The sequence below is a fragment of the Mesocricetus auratus genome, unplaced genomic scaffold (genome assembly GCF_017639785.1).
Source record: "Mesocricetus auratus isolate SY011 unplaced genomic scaffold, BCM_Maur_2.0 Super-Scaffold_4256, whole genome shotgun sequence".
Classification (NCBI taxonomy): Eukaryota; Metazoa; Chordata; class Mammalia; order Rodentia; family Cricetidae; genus Mesocricetus; species Mesocricetus auratus.
Genome location: NW_024429182.1, coordinates 117,863,027 through 117,880,117, shown reverse-complemented (window position 1 = coordinate 117,880,117; position 17,091 = coordinate 117,863,027). Strand labels below are relative to the sequence as shown.

At 51.6% G+C, this 17,091-nt stretch overlaps 1 protein-coding gene across 3 annotated transcripts in view; it reads left to right on the top strand.

Moving 5' to 3' along the window:
- Positions 1 to 17,091, top strand: part of Acan (aggrecan) — a 59,912-nt gene that overhangs the window by 40,607 nt on the left and 2,214 nt on the right. The window contains exons 12-16 of one of the 3 annotated variants that reach the window (XM_040730009.1): positions 290 to 4,474; positions 11,881 to 11,994; positions 15,052 to 15,210; positions 15,725 to 15,807; positions 16,435 to 16,579. In XM_040730009.1, the coding sequence (XP_040585943.1) occupies positions 290 to 4,474; positions 11,881 to 11,994; positions 15,052 to 15,210; positions 15,725 to 15,807; positions 16,435 to 16,579 (4,686 nt within the window). The remainder of the gene's footprint in view (positions 1 to 289; positions 4,475 to 11,880; positions 11,995 to 15,051; positions 15,211 to 15,724; positions 15,808 to 16,434; positions 16,580 to 17,091) is intronic. The other 2 variants (XM_040730019.1, XM_040730016.1) reach the window with 2 other exon arrangements.

The following is a 17,091-nucleotide window of genomic DNA, read 5'->3' as shown; positions in this document are numbered from 1 at the left end:
GTGTAGAAGGAGCTTCCCAGCCTGCTCTTCTCCTCTCATCCCTTCCTTTCTTCTTCCTTCCTCCCTCCTTCTCCTGTCTCCTCTTCCTTCACTCCTCTCTCCCCTTTCTGCCTCCTCTGCCAGAAATAAATAAATAAATAAACAGATCTCTTAGCAGTCATCTGCCGGACGCCTGCACTCTTGAGAGACGTTTTGTGCGGGAGGGAGGGAGTTCGGATCCGCGTGTGACTTTGCAATGGAGCAGAGTTCAGCATTCCACACTTTACCTTGACTGCCTTCTCTCCTTCAGGGATCCCTCCCACGTGGCTCCCCACCATCCCATCAGCAGAGGACCACACCGGAACCCCCTCTGCCACTGAAGAGCCCTCTGCCTCAGAAGAGCCTTCCACCTCAGAGGAGCCTTCCACCTCAGAGGAGCCATTTACAGCATCGCTTGCATCGCCGAGTGGGACAGAGCTGCCAGGCTCTGGGGAGGCATCAGGGCCGCATGACCTCAGTGGTGACTTCACAGGCAGTGGAGAAGCTTCAGGAGATCTCGGCTCCGGTGGGCAGCCATTAGGGGGCAGTGAAAGTGGACTTCCCTCTGGTGACCTTGACGCCAGTGGCCTCAGCCCCACGGTGAGCTCGGGCCTGCCCGTAGAAAGCGGACTGGCCTCGGGGGATGGAGAAGGAGTGGAGTGGTCCCCCACTCCCACACTTGGCGGGCTGCCCTCTAGAGGTGAGGGCCTAGAAGGCTCTACCTCTGGAACAGGAGAACTTAGTGGGCTGCCTTCTGGAAGGGAAACGACAGAAGCATCTGCTTCTGGAGCAGGAGATATCAGCGGGCTTCCTTCTGGAGGAGGTGGTTTAGAAGCTTCTACCTCTGGTGTAGAGGATATCAGTGGGACCCCTACTGAAACAGGAGATCTAGAGACACCTGCCTCTGGAGTAGAGGACCTCAGTGGACTTCCTTCTGGACAAGAAGGTCCAGAAATATCTACCTCTGGGATAGAGGGCATCAGTGTACTTCCTACTGGAGGGGAAATTCTAGAAACTTCTGCTTCTGGAGTGGGAGACCTGAGTGGACTTCCCTCAGGAGGAGAAAGTCTAGAAACATCTGCTTCCGGTACAGAGGATGTCACCCAGCTTCCTACTGAAAGAGAGGGTCTAGAGACCTCTGCCTCTGGAATAGAGGACATAAGTGTGCTCCCTACTGAAGCAGGAGGTCTAGAAACTTCAGGATCTGGAGTTGAGGATGTCAGTGGGCTCCCTACTGAAGTAGGAGGTCTAGAAACATCTGCCTCTGGAATAGAGGACATTAGTGGACTCCCTTCTGGAACAGGAGGTCTAGAAACTTCTGCCTCTGGAATAGAGGACATTAGTGGACTCCCTTCTGGAACAGGAGGTCTAGAAACATCCGCCTCTGGAGTAGAGGACCTCAGTGGACTCCCTACTGAAGCAGGAGGTCTAGAAACATCTGCCTCTGGAGTAGAGGATGTCAGTGGACTCCCTACTGAAGCAGGAGGTCTAGAAACATCCGCCTCTGGAGTAGAGGACCTCAGTGGACTCCCTACTGAAGCAGGAGGTCTAGAAACTTCTGCCTCTGGAGTAGAGGATGTCAGTGGACTCCCTACTGAAGCAGGAGGTCTAGAAACTTCTGCCTCTGGAGTAGAGGATGTCAGTGGACTCCCTACTGAAGCAGGAGGTCTAGAAACATCCGCCTCTGGAGTAGAGGATGTCAGTGGACTCCCTACTGAAGCAGGAGGTCTAGAAATATCCGCCTCTGGAGTAGAGGACCTCAGTGGACTCCCTACTGAAGCAGGGGGTCTAGAAACTTCTGCCTCTGGAGTAGAGGATGTCAGTGGACTCCCTACTGAGGCAGGAGGTCTAGAAACATCCACCTCTGGAGTAGAGGATGTCAGTGGACTCCCTACTGAAGCAGGAGGTCTAGAAACATCCGCCTCTGGAGTAGAGGACCTCAGTGGACTCCCTACTGAAGCAGGAGGTCTAGAAACATCCGCCTCTGGAGTAGAGGACCTCAGTGGACTCCCTACTGAAGCAGGGGGTCTAGAAACTTCTGCCTCTGGAGGCTATTTCAGTGAGATTCCTTCCAGTGGAGATGCTACAGAAACTTCTGCTTCTGGAGTAGAGGGTGTGAGTGGCCTTCCTTCTGGAGGTGATGGTCTAGAAACTTCTGCCTCTGGAGTGGAGGATCTTGGTCTTTCTACCAGGGAAGATCTGGAGAGTTCTGCTTCAGGAGTAGGTGTTACTGGGCCTCCTGCTGGAAGAGAGGATCTGGAGACCTCTGTTTCTGGGGTAGGGGATGACCTCAGTGGACTTCCTTCTGGAAAAGAAGTCCTAGAGACCTCAGCATCTGGAGCTGAGGACCTTGGTGGATTGCCTTCTGGAAAAGAAGATTTGGCAGGTTCTGCTTCTGGAGCCCCGGACGTTGGCGAGCTACCTACCGGAACTCTAGGAAGTGGCCAAATTCCAGAAGCAAGTGGCCTTCCCTCTGGACTTAGTGGTGAGTATTCTGGAGTGGATGTGGGCAGTGGCCCCTCCTCTGGCCTGCCTGACTTTAGTGGACTTCCATCCGGGTTCCCCACTGTCGCCCTAGTGGACAGTACCTTAGTGGAAGTGGTCACAGCCACCACTGCCAGTGAACAGGAAGGAAGGGGAACCATCGGTATCAGTGGTGCAGGAGAAGTGTCGGGGCTGCCCCTCGGTGAGTTGGACAGTAGTGGGGACATTAGCGGTGTCACTTCAGGCACTGAACTCAGTGGCCAGGCATCTGGGTCGCCTGATGTCAGTGGAGAAACCTCTGGATTTTTCGATGTTAGTGGACAGCCGTTTGGGTCTTCTGATGTCAGTCAGGGAACATTTGGGATTCCTGACGCCAGCGGGACATCTGGAGTGACTGAGCTTAGCGGACTGTCCTCTGGGCAACTAGATGTCAGTGGAGAGGGGTCTGGAGTTCTCTTTGGCAGTGGCCAGTCCTCCGGCATAACCTTTGTGAGCGGAAAAACCTCTGGGCTTCCAGATCTCAGTGGGCAGCCCTCAGGGTTGCCAGTGTCCAGTGGAACAACCCCCAGAACCCCTGACCTGGTTTCTGGCAGCATGAGTGGTAGTGGGGACTCTTCTGGCATTACATTTGTGGACAGCACTTTCGTTGAAGTGACCCCTACCACTTTTAAAGAAGAAGAAGGCTTAGGATCAGTGGAACTCAGTGGCCTCCCTTCGGGGGAGATGGACCTGTCTGGCACATCTGGGAAGGTGGACGGCGGTGGCCAGTCTTCTGGAGCAATTGATGCCAGCGGCTTCACATCACCAGCTCCAGAACTCAGTGGCCTCCCAAGCGGAGTAGCTGAAGTCAGTGGAGAATTCTCAGGAGTTGAGACTGGGAGCAGCTTACCCTCAGGAGCTTATGATGGCAGTGGACTCGCCTCGGGTTTCCCTACTGTGTCTCTTGTAGACAGAACTTTGGTGGAATCTATAACCCAGGCTCCAACTGCTCAAGAAGCTGGAGAAGGGCCTTCGGGCATTTTGGAACTCAGTGGTACCCAATCTGGAACCCCAGATATGTCTGGGGATCTTTCCGGGTCTTTGGACCTAAGCACACTACAGTCTGGGCTGGAACCCAGCACAGAGCCACCGAGCTCTCCATATTTTAGTGGGGACTTTTCTAGCAGCACTGACATAAGTGGAGAATCCACAGCTGCCACAACTGGCAGTGGGGAAACCTCAGGGCTTCCGGAAGTCACTTTAATCACTTCAGAGTTAATGGAGGCTGTGACAGAACCAACCGTCTCCCAGGAACTTGGCCAAGGGCCCTCTGTGACATATACTCCCAGCCTCTTTGAGGCCAGTGGGGAAGCCTCAGCATCTGAGGACCTTAGTGGAGCTGTGACAAACTTCCCAGGGTCTGGGGTAGAAGCATCCGTCCCAGAAGCCAGCAGCGAGTCATCGGCTTACCCGGAGGCTGGAATGGGAGCATCCGCTGCCCCTGAGGCCAGCAGTAAACAGTCTGGGTTCCCAGATCTGCATGAAATCACCTCTGCCTTCCATGAAGCAGGTCTGGAAGTGACAACCTCAGGCATGGAGGTGGGCGGCACCTCTTGGACCTTTCAGGAAGGTACTAGGGAAGGGTCTGCTGCTCTGGAAGTGAGTGGAGAATCTACCACTACCTCCAGTGTAGACGCAGACACTTCAGGCATGCCTTCTGCTGCTCCCGTGGCTTCTGGAGACAGGACTGAAGTCAGTGGGGAATGGTCTGACCATACCTCAGAGCTGAATGTTGTCAGCAGCACCACACTCCCAGAGTTCGAGGGGGCCCAGCCTACCCAGAGCCCTGCAGAGACACATCAAGAAATCAAATCCCCGATCTCCTCATACTCGGGAGAGGAGACCCAAACAGCAGAAACAACCATATCCCTGACAGACACCCCCAGCCCCTCTTCTGCAGAAGGCTCAGGAGAAGCAGAGTCAACTGGTGCAGGTATGTTTGGGGGTCTTCTTCCTTTATCTATGTTTGGGGTGTGAGCAAGTCTAATCCAGAAGGAGGTGTAGTAGCTCTAAAGCTCAAAGGTCAGCTGGGCTGTGTCAGAGAATGCTCTAAACCTCTCTGAGGCTTATCCATGAAACTCGAACAGTACTAGAGAAGACGAAATAGTATTTAGATTTGAGCAAAGCCGGCCCTGAGCTTCATGCCATGCCCACAGCATGCACTTGTGAGGATGAGAGCCTTGCTTCCATTGGGGTTAGCTCACGTGAGCGTTCATATTCGGGCTTCACCATCTGTACTTGGCACAGGGAGAGCGTACCTATGTAGGTAGCGTTAGAAATCCTGTTCGCCTCCCTGTCCCCAAGTAACTGGAAGATGACAAAGTACATCTGCTAGGCCATTTATGTCCAAATATGTGTTTTGTGGGGTGCTAAAACCTGCATGGTTTGAGGGACTGTGAAGTCTCTTTGGCTCCGTGCTGACTTTAGACTGTGTTCCCACCCACCCACCCCCAATCAGGACTGTGCTGATACAATGCTTCACCTCCACTCGCTCCCAGGCACCAAGCTCCAGGAGCTCTACACTGGGGGACACTTTGATCCTCCCACTGTATTGGGACCGTTTTCACAGTCAGAGAAAAAGCGCCCCAGATGTTAGGGGCTTGAAGCACAGGGAGGCAGGGTTTCCAGGGTGAACTGATGCAAAGCCATCCTCAAGGGCTCAGAGGCCTTTCTGGTCTCCAGGCAGCCGGGTTCTTGACACTACTCATCCTCTAGGTTCTGTATACAGGAACCCTGTGGTTCAGGGACCTACCTAGAAACATGCCTGTGGCACACTGGCCACACTGACCAACACTGTGGCATGGGGAAGCCCTCGGTAGCTTTGAGAATGCAGACAGGTACTAGACAGACTGAAGACTCCTGCAGTCAGTCTCCAGAAGGGGACTCATGTAGAGGCTGACCAAGGAGAGACAGGCAGTGACAGGAGTAAAAGGCATAAGTTAATCACAACTTCACTTTCTAGAGAATCTCATTGAAAAAGGTTAGGAGAAAAAAGCCAAGTCCAGCAATGCACTTGGTTAGTAGTCTCCCGTTAAGCTATCAGTTGTCTCAAAAGCAGAATATTTTTGAACTCTAAAGGTTGAGGGGGTGACTCAGTCAGTAGAGAACTTGCCATACAATCATGAGAACTTGAGTTCGGGTCCCTAGCACACAGGTAAAAGCCTGGGTATGGTGGTGCCCATCTGGCCAAGGCTGGGGTTAGACGGGTAGAAGAGCCCCTGTAGCCCTCCAGGTTCTAGGTCCTCTTCCTGACACCCAACTGAGAAATCTGCAGCTGTGACCAGTGTCCTTTTTCCCATGGACTCCCATCACCTTAGAACAGTGGTTCTCAACCTTCCTAAAACCGCAAGCCTTTTTATAGCCCCTCATGTGGTTGTGACTGCCAACCATAAAATTATTTCTGTTGCTGTTTCATAACTGCGATTTTGCTACTGTTGTGGATTGTATTGTTAATATCTGTGTGGTGACCCCTGTGAAAGGGTTGTTCAACACCCCCCAGGGGTCATGACACACAGGTTGAGGACCACTGCCCTAGAGGCTTTTGACGTGGGCCAAGAGCTGGCGAGTGGAGTGTGGGAGGAAAGTGGGGATCCTCTGATCGAAGGTTACTCCCCCAAACGAGATGCTCAGACTCCAGCTGCCACTATATGGTCACTTCACATCTTATCTATTCAGCACCAAATGCTACCAGGTACCTCCAAGCCCATACTCTTGGGTTAAGTCTCCCCACTTCCCCAGTGTCCCTGTCCCCAGCCTCTCTGTACTAAAGCAGGGGCTCTCATAAGGGGTTTTATTCCTGAGACACACTCAAAAATGGAGGAATGACTCCTAGGGGAAACCCAACTAACTAGATTTATCTGGTGGCCAGAGAAATCAAACACAAAAGATTCTGTATTCTTAGATATTAATATACTTGCATATTAATGCCTCACTGTAGAGTACACATTCATATATAGTGAACATGCTTCATACTTGGCACATGCATGTTAAATATGTGTGTGTACCAACAGTAGGCAGCTATCTACCCACCCTTCACCTCATTGGGGCCACTCTCTACAGGCCAAAACCTGAGGGCTCCCAAGGACACAGAGTGCGGGCTTTTCTTACTGCCCCAGGGACAATATTTCCTTAAGGCCCTAATGACGATGTGGCCAAACCCTCCATACCTGGTCACTCCATTCTCAGCAGCTCCTTCCAACCTACAAAAGTCACAAGCAAGACTTGTGACCTCATCTGGGCATAGTGGTACACACCTAAAATCCTAGCTCTTAGGAGGCTGGGGCAAGAGGAAGCCAGCCTGAACATCACAGTGAGTTTCTGAGGTTGGGGACCTCACGTCCTCGGCCGCCCTAACATTAGTAAAAGTAAGTAGCAATAGGATTTATTCTTCTCAGCATAGTGGCTCTTACTGTAATCCCAGGAGGCTAAGGGAGTTCCAGGCTGACCTGGGCTACAGAGTAAGACACTGTCCCAAAATAAAGGAAAAGGAGAAAGAAAAGAGGAGACATCAACGATCTGCTGCAAGGACAGCCTTTCCTCATCCGTGTCTCCCTCACTCTCCATCCTCACTGCTCACACCTCAGATCCTTCTAAGGGTCACAGGTACCAAGATGCAACACTATCCTTCTGATATTTGAATACCCAGGGATCCTCTCCCAAGGAGAGAAACTGGGTTTAGTCCTAAGAGAATTGGTAATGCCTGTCACCTTGCTTAGTATTCTGTCCATAAACAAGTTCTTCTTTAAGTATATAATTTATTCTTATTTTATGTGCATTGATGTTTGGCCTGCATATATGTCTGTGTAAAGATGCCGGATCCCCTGGAACTGGACTTACAGACAGGTGTGAGCTGCCATGTGGGTGCTAGGAATTGAACCTGGGTCCTCTGGAAGAGCAGCCAGAGCTCTTAACTGCTGAGCCTTCTCTCCAGCCCCTCATAGGCAAGTTCTTGATAAATTAGTAACCAGCACTTTTGGCTTCAGAATAAATATCTAAAACTGTGTGTGGTAATGCACTCATATAATCTCAGTACTTACAAGACTGAGGCAGGAGGATCAGAAGTTCAAAGTCATCCTGGGCTACAGAATGATTTCAAGTCAGCCTAGGATAAATTAAACCCAAACTCAAAATAGCTACAATGATAATATAACAATAATAACAATAAAAACATTGGCTTCATGAATGTTCAGATTCTTAATCTGGTCCACTTAAAAATTATCATACTCGGGGCTGACGAGATGGCTCCACAGGTAAAGGGGCTTGCCACCAAACCTGACCCCTTGAGTTCAATCCCTAGGACCCACAGGGTGGAAGGAAATAAGCAGCTCCCACAAGCTGGCCTCTGGCCTCCACAATCATGCCACAGCAAGCACCCCCCCTCCACACCCACACATTAATTAATTAAATGTAATAAAAGCTTCTTCCTGCCTTGTTACTGAAGGCAAACACACAAAGTCAGCTTTTGACTGGGGCCTCTGACTCCATGCTGCTTAGACCCGCCTGGGGAGCTCCTGAGTCAGATCCTGCCTGGGCTCCACCCCAAGCTGCTCTGGGGCTGTTGGTCTGGAGAGAAACTCACCACTGGCATCTTTTTAAAAGTCTTTGAAAAAAATTAACTGTCCCAACGGTTATAAAGGGTAAGCATGATTGAAAAATACTGCTCTAACTAGATTTCACGATGCGTCCAAGGCTGGCCTCCAACTCGTGGCAGTCCTCCTAACCTCGGCCTCTTGAGTGCTGACATCACAGGTGTGAACCACCACACCCAACAAATAATATAATAATAGATAATATAATATAATAGTACAATAACAGATATAATGTTATATACCTCCTTGACTTCATTTCACCAAAATGTCCTTAAGCAGGTCTTAACTATTTTAGCTGGCAACTAACTGACTTGAAAAAGTGGCATAGTGAAGGTATATTAAAGATCAACTTTCAAAATGCAGAAAGACTTGGAGTGTACAAATAATAATAGTCTACTTTTAAATGTAAAGATCATTCTTTTAAAATGCTAACTGAGACTGATAAATGTACTTTTATCATCCTTCTCTCTTCTGTGTGAGATGCCCAACCAAAAAATCAGAGTCTAAAAGGATTTATTTGGAAAAAAAAGGATTTATTAGAGTCAGAAATCTCCCATCCTTGTCTCTGGAAGGCTATGCCCAGGGTCATCCACTACAGCTGTGCAGGCTAAGCACTGAGTAACTTAAAGAGGGCCGTGAGTATTGAAGGTTTTGTTTGCCTTTGTTTGATGAGTGATAAACCATTTAGTTGAGCTATCATTTGAGGAAAAAGGAAAACCACCTGCTATCACTCTCCATTCAGCATTTTCCAGAAACCGTATTTAGAGGCCATGAACGCTGATTTAGGCCAAATCTAGATAAGAACTACTCAAAGTAGAGGCCTGACATGTCTGGGTTAGACACCAAAGTATTTGCAAGTCTGTTTCCTCCAGACTTTATTAGGAGGCCCACAGTTGTCTTTCCCAAATTAGAGACGTTGCTTGAGGGCCTTGCCCAAGAAGCACACAGTGCCCCATCCCCATTCAGTGACCACACACAAGTTCTTGGGGAAGAAAGCATAAATGATAACAAGATGCTGACGGTCCAGGAGCCAGGTCTCCCTTCACCTGCGACAGAGACTCAGCTTCCTGTTTCATTTCTTGCCTCTCCTCCACCTCTCTCAATCTGTTCCCCAGACTTGCCAACGTGTGCAAGCCATTTCACTTGTCTCCCGGCCACCAGTGGCATAATAGTGTCATACCACTGCACTGTGAGAAGCACAGCAGGAAAAGGGGGTCCACGGCATCCATTATTTCCAGGCACTGGTCCCCTCTCTTCCTCTCTTCGTCCATTAAGGCTGCCGTCGCCCAGAGCCTTCCCTCCCCACAGCTGCTTCCACTTGTCCAGAAGGTCCCAGCTACTTCTCTTAGTCCCAATAACCAATAGGTGTCCCAAATACCTGACCCAGAATTGCATGCTGTGCGATCAGGTCCAGAATGGCTCTTGCAGGAAGAGGAAGATGAAGAGAGGTGCTCAAGCGTTTCTGAGCATGCCCTATACGGGATAGACGCCCTCTCCCACTGCTGCAGAGGCTTGTTGGCCTCCCTAAAGTACCCAGTGCTATGCACGTCTCAGGACTGTGGCTCATCCTCATCTTGGTATCCAGGTCCCTGAAGCAGTTCTCAAACTTCATACCCTGACCAAATGCAGAAGGAAAACAACACAACTTCCCATATCCCGGGCCAAATGACAGCCCTCTCTAAGCTTTTGGAACAGCTGGAAGCCACGAGGCCTGGCCTCCACCAGGCCTCTGACTTTCCTCCCCTTTGTCTCATGGTTCTGCCAAGGACTCCAGAGTTGATGTCTGGTTCTTTTACCCTGAGGCCGCCTCACCCCTGCTCTGTACAACTGCTTTAGTGCCTCCATGTGCTTAACCCCCTTGCCCTGGTGCTTCCCATCTCCCATAATGAGGCTAATGGACAAAAGAGAGCACAACTAGCTTTCCTGAAGCAGGAGAGCTGCCCCCAGCTTCCTCTCTGCCGACTGACCTGACCTATTGCTGCTACTGCTGCTGCTGGGAATCCTGGTGCATGCTGGGAAACCAAGTGCATGTCGGGATTTCAGTCAGTTCCTCCATGCATTTTGGGGTTGCTTGGAACTGTGAGTTTCTAATCCATGGTGTGTGCTTCTTGAAATGAAGCCAAGAGCTTCACAGGAAGAGAAGAGATGACAGCAATACGGAGAGGGGAGCAGCACAGGTTGAGCAAGGGACCAGAGAACCAGGAATTCTCAGGCCACAAATGCAGAAACTTATCCAAGACGATCCAGAACGTGAAGATGCAAAGGCGAGTGCACTGACCATCCTAGCACAGGACTGACGTAAAAGTCTAGTTTGCTGTTATAGGCCACAAGATCTAAGTCCTAGGATGAATTAAGCTCCTGCTCTGAAGTCAAGACTCTGCTGGTCCCGAGGAGACCATCCATCAGCATACTGTTGGACCCTGGACCTCAAGTAAACATGATTGCACCTATGAAGAATTAGACTCTTCCAGGTTGGCAATGTAACACAGCTGACAGAGTGCTTGCCTGGAATGTTCAAAGCCCTGGGTCGGATTGCCAGCATGACATAAACCTGGCACGATGATGCCTACCTACAATTCCAGAACTCAGCAAGTGGAGGCAGGACACTCAGAAGTTCAAGGTCACCCTCGGAGTACACAACAAGGTCAAGGCCAGTTCCGGAGTTACAAATACGAAGACAGCAGAAGTCTTCCCCAGCCCCTCCCCAGGCCTCCTGGCTTCCCAGAAAGGGGTAGAAAGATGAGTCTAAGAGGCTCAGTTCTTGATTCGGCTTGCTGTTGATAAGTTGAGGCAAAGGTCAACAATTTACAAATTCGAGTCTTGCAAACAGTTCAGCTAGAAAGAATGCCTTGGAGCCAAAAACTCAGAAGGGGCGAAGAGTCTGGCTGCGACAGGGGTCTGGGCACCTGACAGAATCCCAGGCTGGCAATGGGTCGGCACCCACTAACAGCATCCAGGCAGACACTAAATAAGCCAGCCTCCCATGTTTGCCTTCCCCTGGCCAGGATGGGTGCCCATCTAGAAATTACGACTCATTGAAGATGCCCATCTTTTGAGGGTTTAAGCTGGGAGGAGACCACAATGTTGGGTGAGGTTTTGTTCCCTATCCCAAAAGACTCTGGTTACATAAATGCTCTTGAATCTTATTTACTGAAAACAAAGACTATCTACAACCCTGAAAATCCTGTGAGTTTCCTGTAAAAATCCCATATGGCCATTTTCTCATGGCTCTATACTCTTCAGACCACTTCCAGATGTCTCATTCTAGAACATGGGTTTGCTCTCTTTTCCTTGTCTCACAAATGTAGAGGAAGCCAGGAGAAGCAAGACTTCTAACCAACCTGTAAGAACTTCACATCCGGTTTCTTTGCCCACCACTGTGTCCATGGTCAGTTCAGACTTCTTGAAACAGTCACGAGAGGAGGTATCTCGAAGGAGCTCCATTCTCAGACTCACAAAAGGCATTTGGCTACAGAAGTACCAGATCTCTTCAACCTGAAAAAAGCTAGTTCCAAGGCTCCAAGTTTGCTCATCAAGAATCACAGACATCCAAAGAAAACTGTCAGGATCTTTGGTTCAAGCAGTCCGCGATGGCGGCGGGGGCAGCAGCAGCAGCAGCAGCAGCACTCAGGAAATCCAGCCAGGCCTCTTCCAGCCTCTGGAGAGCCGCAGGGCTGGCCACCCGTAATGAAGCCATGGTGCTTGTGAATTGCCGGCAGCGGTCCTAATGGTGGCCCTTGGTTTCTTGCAGACATTGATGAGTGCCTCTCAAGCCCTTGTCTGAATGGAGCCACCTGCGTGGATGCCATCGACGCTTTCACATGCTTATGCCTTCCCAGCTACGGAGGGAGCCTGTGTGAGATCGGTACGGCCGGCCGTCTCGGCTTCAGCTAATGTTACTAACTGCTGCCCTCCTCCTTCCTCACCCTTCCCTTCTAACCACAGGTTCCAGGCCTGGACTGGAGCCCACAAGTCTACCTGGAGAGCCATTCCGGGGAACACAACCGAGAATCCTGTCCCCCGATTTCAACGCTTCTCCTTGCTTCCCTCTGGGAACCTGCCTCTGAAATGTTGGCGGATCTGGTCGCAGGAGAGATGCATCCCTTGCATCTTGCAGACCTAACCTTTTCCAGGGCTTGCAGACTTGCTGGTGTGACCACAGAGCTCAGTGCATGGGTCCCGCTAGGACGGCACAGCTGATTCTGTGCAGCGCTCTTGAAGAAAATGATGGGTAGGAGCGATGGGTTCTCACTCAGCTGGTGGCCATGGATCTTCTTGGCACGATCATGGGCACTGTCTACCTTGCTGTGTTCTCTGTGGGACTTTCGTGTCCTTTCCATGTCCCCGGGGAGCCACATGCTATGCTAACCGAGCTGCCTTCCTCCTCTTCTCCTGGCATGAGGGCTGTGGGTGATCTACGTGAAGAGGACTTGTGTCACCGGTATGCTCCAGCCATGCATGAACAGGGACCGTGCATGCCATTCTCTCTCATCACACCGTAGCGGCTGCCCTCTGAATGCCACCCTGGTCCATGCTCCCTTTCTTTCTCCCTTGTACAAAGCAAAAGTCTAGTCTGGCTGAGCAGTCTTGTTGGAGGCACAGGAGCTGAGTTTCCTCTGGTGGGCCTTGCCAACACCTGTGCTCTGCACCTGTGGGCCAGGGACCCAAGGCAGGACCTAGCTGACCCCCAGCACTCTCACTGATCCTGGTCTCTAGATTCCTGCCAGCCCCAAGCCTTCCCAAATCAGAAAAGGGGACTCGAGGCTTTAGGATGCTGGTAGCAATGGCTCATATAGGACTGGAAGTGTACACGGGCTCGAAACCCTTTTCAGTGAACTCTTGTTAGAGAACCTTCTAGGCAGCTGAAACTCCTAGGAAATCTCCCTTCGAGCCTGAACAGGGTGAGGAAGTAACAAGAATTATGTGTTCCTTGGAAGCTTGCCAAGGGTACACGCTGATGGAGGAACTTAAGGTTTCTATAGTAAGAGACTGGGACACTCATCTTCCCTGTGGCCTCCTGCCTTCTATCATACACCCCAAGACATCAGGTGCATGCATGGGGTCTCAGCTGGGTGAGAATAGAGAGTACAGGGATTTCCCCTCTAGGACGCCACAGGGGAGAAAGGTCTAGAACATCCATACAGACAACAGCTCGGAAACTCGTCTGGGAAAGGGAGACTCTTCTGCAACAGGGGCAGAGTTCTGCATCCTGACAGACCAGGAAAGTGATTCTAGAGCCCCCCAACTGGGCCCCGGGCCTGACTGCCCAGCAAGGCAAGGCTCTGTTGCAACCTGGAACACAATACCCTACAGGATCTTGTACCTTGTCTCTTGTGTCACTGCTTTGTCCAGCCTCTTTGGAAGTCTGTCCTATCCTCACAGCCTTTACTGGCATGGTCCTCCCCAGCCACGCCCATCTCCCATTGTTGCTGACCCTACCTGCCTAGCTTAGCCCTCAGATGCTGAGGTGGCCCACGTCCTGGCCCACAGGCCCAGAGATGGTGCCTCTGTCTCAGCGCTGAGCATCCTCTGAGGCCTCCTTGGCCCCTTTCCAGACCTTTACCTCCTCCCTTGTGAAGGGCACCAGCAGGTAGCAGGAGGACCCTCTTCCTCCCAGCCTCTACTCTGCAACTTTCTTCTCTAACTACTGGCCCTCTATCCCCCATCTCTTCACTTCCCAGCCTTGCCAAGCACCCCTTAGCCCAAAGAAGACTCCTTCCTCTCAGGGAAATTCCCCCGTCCTCCCTAGACCAGCCCAAGTATTGAAGCCACCTGGTTGGGAAGCCGCCACACATCCTGAGATATTTGTGGCAGCTCTCTGAGCCCCAGGGTCCTCCTGGGTCTATGTGGAGGCTCCAGGCAGGGAAATGAAAAAGGAAGAATTAAGGTTTCCCGCTATCCAGTGCTCTGTTGACAGCTGTTTAGCTACTGGCTCTCACAGAGGAGAGGGAATCCTGGCTAGGGCATCTTTCCAGTCCAGAGGTAAAAACCCTTCCATCAGGGTCAAACTACAATCATCCACAAAGGCAGTGAGCTCACAATCCCCTCTTCCAGTCTTGATGACCTGACTTCAACATGTCCCCAAAGACCACTCCAAGACTACAAACCAGCCCCTCCTCTGGCACACAGAACCTACTGCCAGTGACACTGCTTCTCCCTTCTCAGCTGCCTCCAAGACGTGAAACAAAATAAAAGACAGGGCCCCGGGTCACAAACCAACCTCTAGTTGCCATGCAGGTCTTTAGGAGGACAACGTGGTGGGCTCTGCTAGAACCCACTCAGGGACTGGGGGCCGAAACACTTGTCTGACATGCAGAAGGCCCAGGCCTTCATCCCAGCAACATGCAGGATAATTAGAATTAAACTAATCATAATAATAATGATCCAGCTCAGATCCATCACCCACAGCTTGCTCAGCATTCCCAAGAGACTTATTCCTGGTATCTCTGGCTTCACCCAGGATTCTGTGACAAAGAGGCTACGAGCCCCATCATGCCCAGCCTCTTCTGCTCCTTCTACCTGTTGCCCACAACTCCTTTTCCCAGAATCCCTCAGACACTCTGAACTATGTTTTGCCTTAAATTAAAAAGCCTCCCACCGACTGTCCCCTTGTCCCTCAGCCTGCCAGCCCTCCACCCACTCACACAGGGCAGGCATACAACCACAGGAGGAGACCTCAGAAGTCAGAGTGCTGCATCAAGGAAAGAAAAGCTCTTTTCCCAGCTGGCCTGCCTGTGGAGGCTCCCAGGAGTCAGATGTTACTGGCTTCCTACTCCAGCCTCTGTCCCACCGAGCCTGTTGCCTCCCTCCAGGGCACAGCCTTTCGGGTGGACTGAACATAGAAGTCCATGGCGTAAGACTGACGGTGAGCACACACCCAGCCCGCCTCGCCCTCCCCTCATGTCCCTGACCTTTGTTACAGACCAGGAACAATGTGAGGAAGGATGGACCAAGTTCCAGGGCCACTGTTACCGCCACTTCCCCGACCGTGAGACCTGGGTGGATGCCGAGAGGCGGTGCCGAGAGCAGCAGTCACATCTGAGCAGCATTGTCACTCCTGAGGAACAGGAGTTTGTCAACAGTGAGTCTGCCAGGGGCCTCGGAAAGCAGCAGTGAGAGCAAAGGGCCTTATGGGTCAGAAGTGAGCAGACTGGGGGGCTGAGACTGTAGCTCAGTGGTCAGCTCCGAGGTCCAGTGCTGCAGAAAGGGAGAGGGAGGGAGGGAGGGAGGGAATGGGGATGCAAATTGGGTTGCTACAGGGCAGGGAGCCCAAAGAAGAGGGTCAAATGATCCCACGGTTCCCTCAAAGAAGACACAGACCACTGGGACCAGCAGCCCCAGCTGACCCAGGACAGACCCTGCCAGACAGAGACAGCCCAGCCTAACCCCGTAGTTATCACCTGCTCATGCCAGCCTGAGGAGGTGTTCCAACACATACCACAAACCTGCGTGTCCTGAGAGCCTTGCAAGGTCCAGTGGCATGCACCTAGGAGTCACTGACTTCCTTCCACCACACTCTTCCCTGTCCACGAGTTCCAGGCCCCAGATAGCCCAGGGCATCCAAGACCAGGTGCAAACCTATCTTCCCTTTCCAGAAAATGCTCAAGACTACCAGTGGATAGGGCTGAATGACAGGACTATCGAAGGGGACTTCCGCTGGTCTGATGGACACTCCCTGGTGAGTTGCCAGAGAATAAGTGGGATAAAGACACCCCCCCCCCCAAGAACAGCATGCATTCGGGTCTCACACTGAGCAGAGAGATGCTTGGCAGGCGGGAACTCTGTAGGAAGGGATTGTGTCTCTTTCCTCTCTGCCTCTGGAGACCAGCCTGGGACTGAGTGGACTTTATGAGGAAAGGCATAAGATGGGAGAGGGAACCAGAAGGAAATGAAAAAAAAATGATAGCAAGCCATGATAAAGAGTAGATGACATTTGAAAGAGTTCCCTTATGTGCAAAGGGCTACTGTCCACTCAAGGCATAAACCACAGAGACCAAGTGGGACAGGCGGGCAGCAGCTACAGGTCAGTGAAAAGGGCCTATGTGTCAGAAAAGAGCAGAGTGAGGATTCCCCACCGGGGAATGGATCCTCGGGGGTTGTGAGCGTCTGAAAAGGACCAGTTCCCTAGCCTGGGATCCATAGCATCTAGGATGACCGTGATCATATCCCCAGCAGCCCTTGCTGCTGCCTTATAACCCAGATACTGGGTGAAAGGAAAAAGGGAGTAGGAACTGACTGGGAAGGAAGTGGGGGCCAAGCCACACCACTTCAGCCTGCCGCTTACCATCCCCTCCCCTGCCCACAGCAATTTGAGAAGTGGCGGCCCAATCAGCCCGACAACTTCTTTGCTACTGGAGAGGACTGCGTAGTGATGATCTGGCATGAGAAGGGCGAGTGGAACGATGTCCCCTGCAATTACCAGCTGCCCTTCACATGCAAAAAGGGCACCGGTAAGAGGGGTTGGGAGAGGTGGGGGTGTGGGGGGGGGCGGATAAGCCCTTTGGCTGCATGGGACCCCTTGCTGTGTGGCCTGGGGGGGAGTTGGGCTATGAGAGGACATCAAGAAGCTCATGAGGGCTTCTCCTGGCTCCAGCATCCCAGACCTAACAGCAAGAAGAAGCTGACTCCTGGGAACCTTTCACAGGAGCAAAGAGAGGGTGAAAGTCATGGACTAGAGAATAGGATCCTCACCTCCATGCGTACCACAGTCCCTCAGATGCCAGCGACAGGAAGTCACCCGTAATGGCCCCTGGGTGGGCCACCCTTTCTTTGGGGCCCCAAACATTGCTAGTCACAGAATCAGGGCCACCAGGCCTGAATTCTTCAGCTCTAAGGCTGTGGGTCTCCCAATGCTTAAAAAGGACCCAGCCTCCTGCTCCCACTCATGGCTGTGTCCCCAAGCCTCCTTTGGGCCCCACTCTCCCTGGCTTTATATGTTTTCATAAAGAAGCCACAGGCGTTC